At 46.0% G+C, this 8,049-nt stretch overlaps 1 protein-coding gene across 3 annotated transcripts; it reads left to right on the top strand.

Moving 5' to 3' along the window:
* Nucleotides 1–5,650: 5,650 nt before the first annotated feature.
* Nucleotides 5,651–6,326, top strand: LOC118736488. 3 transcript variants are annotated; one of them, XM_036466566.1, is made up of 2 exons: nt 5,651–6,073; nt 6,225–6,326. In XM_036466566.1, exons 1-2 carry the CDS (start codon nt 5,836–5,838, stop codon nt 6,281–6,283), a joined length of 297 nt encoding a protein of 98 aa, XP_036322459.1. In that variant the 5' UTR covers nt 5,651–5,835; the 3' UTR covers nt 6,284–6,326. The 3 variants fall into 3 exon arrangements, with proteins under 3 accessions (XP_036322459.1, XP_036322460.1, XP_036322458.1); XM_036466567.1 differs by having other exon boundaries at nt 5,654–6,089; XM_036466565.1 differs by having other exon boundaries at nt 5,717–6,085.
* Nucleotides 6,327–8,049: the final 1,723 nt, after the last annotated feature.

The raw sequence follows: 8,049 nt of genomic DNA, 5'->3' as shown, positions 1-8,049 counted from the left end.
ATGGTCCGCCAAAGCACTCGTCGACCCGGAAATTCACGCAAAATTTCTCGCGATGGAAGCAGCATACAACGAACAGGAGGCCCACTGGAGAGACGAAAGTGAACCAAAGACACCGTTAACCGTAAATCAAGGCGAAAGAACCGCTGATGGGTCCGTTAGGCCGCCAACGCACAGCCAGTTCACATATCCACCACCGAGTATACAACCGCCGCCGTAACACCCTACGACTTCCATCGCACCAAACGCTGACGTGCTAACTAACGGCAACCATGTGCCTACCGTTAATTTTGCGCCCATCATCGACCAGGTACGCAAGTGGTCGGTGAAGTACGATGGAGGACGCGACCCGTTGGCGTTTGCAGAACGATTAGGGGAGCTGGCCGACGTCTACACATTGAATGTAGACCTATTACCAAAGACGATGCCTGAATTGCTAAGCGGCACCGCCCTCCATTGGTACCGCAACAACAACGCGCATTGGACCAACTGGGCGTCATTCAAACATGATTTCCTGCAGTTTTTCCTACCGGCCCGGTATTTTAAAGGCCTGGGAGTTGACATAAGGCAACGGGGGCAGCGCCCGCGAAAAATTCAAGGACTACGTGATCGCGGTTCAAAACCTGATGCGACACGCGGGTCACAGTAGTGAACAACGGCTGGAAAGGATTTTTCGAAATAGCCACCCGGAGTACTTGCTTTACATCAAACGGCGAGAATATAACACTTTGACGGAACTCCTCTCACTCGCAAAAGACTATGAAAGCATCTACGAAAGCCATCGGCGGGCCCCAGAAACCGCCCGACGAGAAATAGCGAGACACGTTGGTGACGACCCCATTATGTCACCACCCCAACCGAGACAGGCATCTACAGCATCATCGAGAAGCACCGCATAATACCGCCGCGAGGACCCCACCTCCTTCGAGAGCCGCGACTCAAACTTTTCATAGCGGCAACACATGCAGGAGGTGTGGTCAAGAGAGACACTTCGCCCGAAGGTGCCGTAACCCACGGAAGCTGTTCTGTTGGGAGTGCGGCCGGGCCGACATACGGACAATAGAGTGCTGCCGGATGCGTCAGGGAAACGAGAGAGGGCTTCAGCAGGGGACCGGCGCGATGAAGCCCCCAAGTACAGCGCCGGACAACCAATAATTTTGAGCCAGGAACGCGGCCGCCTCTACGCCCTCATCGACACATGTGCCTCGAGAAGTTTCGTGTCCACCAGCGTGGCGGAGCAATTGGTTAGCTTGGGGAGAGGCAAAAAGATAACTGTGGCCATAGGAATCCTTATGGCCGATGGTACCAGGAACCAAATATCCGAGGCCGTGAGGACTGTAGTCCGCCTTGGGCAAACGATCCACAACGCCGTTCTGCATGTCATCCCTGGAGCAATTGACGACATCATTTTGGGCCTGGACACACTAGGGGGAATGGGAGCTACGGTGTCCTGCGGCGGACACCGCGTCGTATAGACGGAGCCACCTATACAACCCACGTCGACGACACCAAGCGAGCCAACACCAAGCACCGTGGACCCCGAATCACCCGCCAGAACGAACAATCGCCCACCAAGCAGCAGAAAAGGGAGGCGCCGTACAACACGGCGGTCCGCAAGGGAGAGGGTCAACAGAATAGAACACGAGGACCCCAACCACGAAGATGAGGCAGCCCGCATACGCGACTTTCTAGCCGAAGAACTGCAAAAATTCGAGACCATGAGCGGAGTACCCACAGTAGGAGAGCACGGGACCATCATGATTGACGAACGCCCCATCAAACCGCGCAACCCTGCAATGCAATCTGTGATCGACGCGGAAATCGATGAGCTACTCACGAAAGGATGTATCGAGCCGTCTCGCAGTCCGCACAGTGCACCGATCGTACTAGCCCGGAAGAAGAACGGCAAGTGGCGCCTATGCGCGGACTACCGTCAACTCAATGCACGGTCAGTACCGGACGCATACCCCTTGCCGAGGATACAGCACATATTGGACAAACTGCGAAAGGCACCTCTGGAGCCAGATACCTCTGGAGACCAAAAGCCGCACGTACACAGCCTTCACCGTACCCTACGCGTTTGCCTACCTCGACGACATAATCGTCATAGGCTCCACCTTCGACGAACACGTGAAACACTTGCGAGAGGTACTCCGACGACTACAGCGGGCCAAACTGCGAATTAACCCCGAGAAATGCGACTTTTTTAAAAGGGATCTCCGGTACTTGGGCCACGTCATTAGTGACAAGGGCATACACACCGACCCCGACAAAGTCGCCGCCATCAAGGAACTAAAACCACCGACCAACGTGATAGCCAATAGCTCGGGATAGCTTTCTGGTATCGTCGGTTCGTACCCGACTTCGCTACGCTAAGCCAACCACTCACCGTCCTCCTGAAGAAGGGCAAACACTGGAGGTGCGGAACTGAACAACAGGAAGCGTTCGACGTGATCAAAAGAAAACTCACCGAGGCCCCCATCCTCGCGTGCCCAGACTTCAGCAAGAAATTCACCTTGCAGACGGACGCGAGCAATTTCGGTCTAGGGGCAGTACTCACACAGGAGTTAGAAGGCGGTGAACGAGTAATCGCATACGCAAGTCGGTAGCTTAATAAGGCAGAGAACAATTATTCGGCCACGGAAAAGAAATGCTTAGCCATAGTCCGGGGAATACGCAAAATGAGGCCCTATCTGGAAGGATACCGATTCAACGTCATAACCGACCACATGTCACTAAAATGGTTAAATTCGATCGAAAGCCCCTCCGGTCGCATAGCGCGATGGGCCCTGGAGTTGCAACATCGAGTACCGCAAAGGAAAACTGAACTTAGTCGCGGACGCACTGTCTCGACACCCCTAGAAACGCTACTACGAACAACAGTGGCGGAACCACGATGCAAGTGGTGGCACAGACGGGTCGATGAAGTGCGTACCAACCCGGAGAAATACGCCGATTACATGACACAGGAGGGGCAGCTCTACCGTCATATCCCGTGTCGATCCCACGACGAAGAGGCAGTCCCCTGTAAACTGTGTGTGCCCAACCCCTTCCGTCAACGAGTACTGAGGGAGAGCCATGACATACCAAGCGCGGGACACATGGGTATTCGCCGAACAGTAGCACGGATTGCCAATTGGTATTATTGGCCAGGAATGTTTCGCGACATCAGCCGGTACGTCCGTCAATGTGAGTCCTGCCAGAAGTATAAGGAGGCACAACACAAATCAGCCGGCAAGATGCTCTCGCAGGTCGCACAAGAACCTTTCGCCACGGTGTGTGCCGACTTCATCGGACCCCTACCACGGTCCACGCATGGGAACACCATGCTACTTGTGTTTTTCGATGGATTTAGCAAGTGGGTCGAGTAGGTCCCCATGAGACAGGCCACAGCGGAAGGACTTCGCCGCGCGTTTAGGGAGCGTATCCTCGCCCGATTTGGTGTACCCAAGGTCTTCATCTCGGACAATGGTGTACAATTTACTAGCACGCTCTGGCAGCGTTACCTCCAGGAGGGGCACAATAGACCTAAGGTCGCAGTGCACAGCCTCTAACATTCTATCTATCTACCTCCAGGAGGTGTGGGTGCGCCAACAATTTACGGCCCCGTACACACCCCAAGAAAACCCGACGGAACGCGCCAACCGCACTGTAAAACGAATTATCGCACAGCTTACGAAGACACAACATAGGCGGTGGGATGACCTCTTCCCAGAAATAACACTCGGCGTAAATACGAGCGTCACAGCCTCCACAGGATACTGCCCAGCGTTCCTAGTGCAAGGACGGGAACCACGACTACCAGGAGCACTCTTCGATGAGATAAATGTCGGAACAGGCGACGACAGCCGAGGAAAAGTCCACAAGGATGCAGGAAGCGCTGAGGATCGTCAGACAAAATATGGAACGTGCCGCGATCGACCAAGCGCGCCACTATAACCTGCGTCGCCGGGAGTGGAACCCAAAAATCGGCGAGCTGGTCCTCGCCAAAGAACACCATCTATCTAAGGCAGCAGAGGGTTTTGCGGCAAAACTACTCCCAACATATGCCGGCCCCCAACCAGATACTCCGATACGTTTCCCCGGTAATCGTGGAGCTACGAAAGACCGACGACGGGAGGACAAGAACGGCGAACCTTGCCGAACTGAAGGCGTACAAGACGGCCGAAACACAACAACTTAGCAACACGGAAAAGGGGGAGAAAACCATAACAGAAATTCAATTAAGTTTTTACTCCAAAAGAAAAAAAGGGAAGGGAATTTGAAATAAAATAAATAAAGTTAGCAAGACCGTCGCATCAGTGGAGACCGTCATTCGATCGTCAACTAGCGAACCAGCCACACGTGAATAAACGAAAGAATTTTACAAAAGGTGAAAACCAATCAACGATGAACATGGAAGAGTTAAGCAAAATGGAGAAGAGTGTGAAGCGCTTGCGCGAACGCGTAGCCCAGGAAAACTCGAAGCGACCGCGGACCCAGATGCTGGGCGTGGGGCCGACCATAGGCCCATGGGATGCTTGCCGCGCATGCGCCGAAGCCGCCGACGCCGCCGCGATGTACGCGGCACTCACGCGCTACTGTCGGTACACGCGATCGCCGCTCACGCAGCCGCAAGGTAAACGGCCACAGCCAGCATGACGACGGGCACCCACGCTGAAAATGCCGACGCCGCACAGGCTACAGCAGCACGCGCCGTCTTGCCTGTTTTGTAACTAAACACAAGCAATCCCTCTATTCAGTTGTAGCTGCGCAACCCTCACTCGGATCTCAGACTTTCTACTTCTGATTGGTGATTTCTTGTATTATTTTGTAACTAACCACAAGCAATCCTACCTTCAGTCGTAGTTGTTCAGCCGCGACAACAGCACAGTATACCAGTAGAAAAGGTTTTTGTTTTTGTAGCTGTTTCGTGGTGAAAGTCCTTTATGGGGACCAAATTTCCCCACAAAAAATTTAGTGCATGGTTGCTTTTTCGTCTCAAAAGAATGAATATTAGAAAACATTTAAAAAAAGTCCAAGGTAATACAATTATATTCAACTAAAAATAATCACAATAATTTGCACTTATGAGTTAAAGTGATAATCATGTGCAAAAACTCTTTTTAACTATTATTTTTCACAAAATAATTTTGCGGATCAGATTGCTCTGAGCGCTTGTGTTGTTTACCAAGAAAATGCAGCCCTATTGGTTTTTATTTCTGTATCGCATCGCGGTGAGTTTCTATTTCTTGGTAATTCGGTTTGTGAAATGGTAAACAAATTATTGAAATTTATTTATTTGATATGTATAACATTTCATTAATTCAATTTTCTGTCTTTTTAGCCTGTTGATTACAAGCACAGCATCATCAACGGTGATTGCGAGAACTACTGCAATCCCTGCGGTTTTTCCTCTTGGTAAATGCGTTCTGGTCGTGACCAACGGTGATCTCCCAAATCGGCCGGGAATAAGGTTAATCATTTTAAATTGTATATCTTTGTTCGTCGACATTATATGACATGTCATCATTGCAGGCTATTGTTGCAGAACAAAACGCCGCAACCACTGGTGTGGTAAATATGTTCCAGCAGAACTGCCCACCGCCGTCGGTGTAATGATTTCGATAGCTGAACAAACGCCATCTCATGGGCATTCCCACAGCATGCCGACACTAGCTATTATATCACGTGTGAATGCAACTGCGGCTAAATTTGGTTATTAACAGTGCAACAGTACCATGTCATTGGCAAAACCCCTAAGGGCTGCTGGCACATAAAGGTTGTAAAGTTTTTGGTATCGATGAACTTACTCGAAGAAGACGATGGCCGAAAACATATGATGAAACATCTTCTGGCATGCCTTTGACAATCGTTAAGTCAGCCGGAGGCTTCACATACGATATTTCACACATGCTGGAATTCGTTAGCGGACAGAGCACACATTTACAAAATATTTATAGTTCTGCAGAACGTGCATGCATATTCGATTCCGATTTTATGGGTCTATTACGGAGGACAACCGAACTTCAGTTGGTTGGCCAGTGGCTGAAATGGTATTACCGATGGCAACTAGCAACTGAAAGCTGGCAACTAAGTTGCTATATTGGCAATTGCATTTTTGTGGCTGCCGGGAAATTTTGATTGAGATACTTTATTTCTTTTTTCAATTTTTTTTAAATAGTACCACCTTGAACTTTATGAAACTTAATTATTGCTATTCATAATAAAAAACATTTTCATTTCAGTGGCGCTGTCCATCGGCAACCCAACTGAGGTTCCGTTCCCATCCATAATCGATCCATAAGTCATAATCGCACGAACTAATCAAGGCTATCATAGAATTCATCGTAGTCTGATTTTTCGTGAAATCTACGAAAATGCTATGTTTTCTCCTTTGACAAGATGTTGGAGAATCGCGGCAGCACAGCCGTATACATACTCTATGCTCTTACGCGCATATCCTAAATTTCTCGCACCTAGATAAAGTGCTTGACAAAGGCAGAAGGCATATCTTCAACATTATAACTTAAAGTAAAAAAGTTTAAGGCATGCAATAAAAGAATACAACAGAACCAAAAAATGTTCTCAAAACTATTAAACATAAAAAATTGCACGAATAAAATTCATAATTTAAAATAAAATATCGCAATTTTTTATATGTGCATACATATTTACAAAATGAATCTTAAAGCACCCACAGTAAGTCCAAATATATAAAAGACTAATAAGAAAAATAATAAATAACAGTAATATGAAAAAGTATGTCGAGAAATCTCTAAATAGTAGCGAAACTGTATCTCAATAATAACAAGTAATTTTAAGCAAAAAATACAACCGACTTCAATGCGCATTCAGGTCGTTCTGGTTACGTAGATCCGACTGTCCTCCCTTTTTTAAAATCATTAAAAAAAATGAATACGTATTCTACAGAAAAAAATCAAGATACATATTTAAGGATTTAAAGTAAAAATAATAAAGGAAAACTTGTTCGTGATATCTCGACCAAGGTGTATTCATGATACAAAAATCTGAAGGTAAAACCGCTGAGAGGCAGCCTGAACATTTTTAAAGTTAACATTACAAAAATGTTTTCAAATTTCCAATCTCACAAATACATTCTTATTTTCAGTCTCAAATAAATGAAAATTTCAATATTTTCATATATTTGTTTTTTGTTTTACTTTTATTTGGCATTTGAGTTGCTCTCAAAATTTCAATTTTATAAAATAGACAAACTTCAAAAAACAAATGATGGCCGACGAATTGAGCAAGCGGTTTATCCTTTAAATATTTGTATCGTGGGTGTATTAAACAAGGGGCCGTATGCATAAAACCTAAGCAAATACTTTTTCTTAAAATTTCAGACCTTTCACTAAATTTTTTCAAATAAATTTAAGTGAAAGGTATGAAAATCTGAGAAAAAGTAATTGCTTAGTTTTTATGCATACGGCCCAAGGTGTTATTGACAACTCAGTGTGGCTCTCTTTTAAGATACTATTATGTAGAAAAATATAAACAAACGATTCAAAATTCCTAAAAATTTTTTTCAATTTGACTTTATAGGATGGTTATTCTGAGAGCATGGTCAAATTCAATCACGCTTTGTTAAATACATTTTGTCCCTACCAAATAATATACTTCCTCTGCATGAACCAACTAACAAGATCACCCAGCACGGCAACCGTGTATTTGTAATTGCATTTGAGAAAAAAAATAATTGTTGATGACGTCATTTTTTAATCGGTTCTTTCATTCACACAAAGGTTTCATTCCGTTTTATTCACATGGCGGCGAAAAAATTACGTCACTGCAAAGAAAAAACTTCTTTCTCGCACGCCGTGCTGGGTGATCTTTATTCGTTCGTTCATGCTTCCTCTGTAAATATTTTATGAAGTTTCCAAAATTCGCTCCGAGCGCGTTCACTGTTGATCATTTGATTTAAATAGTTTGTCAAAAAATTAATACTATAGTTTGATCGGAGTTAGTATTTTCTTCAGTGATTAATTATATTATATTAAAACAGAAGCTTATGAGAAATTATTTAGTCTTGACATGCATATTTTATATCGT

Source organism: Rhagoletis pomonella, unplaced genomic scaffold (assembly GCF_013731165.1).
Source record: "Rhagoletis pomonella isolate Grant_MI unplaced genomic scaffold, Rhpom_1.0 Rhpom_scaffold_00003, whole genome shotgun sequence".
NCBI lineage: Eukaryota > Metazoa > Arthropoda > Insecta > Diptera > Tephritidae > Rhagoletis > Rhagoletis pomonella.
The sequence above is the reverse complement of the archived record's forward strand: the minus strand, read 5'-3'. Positions and strand labels throughout refer to the sequence as shown.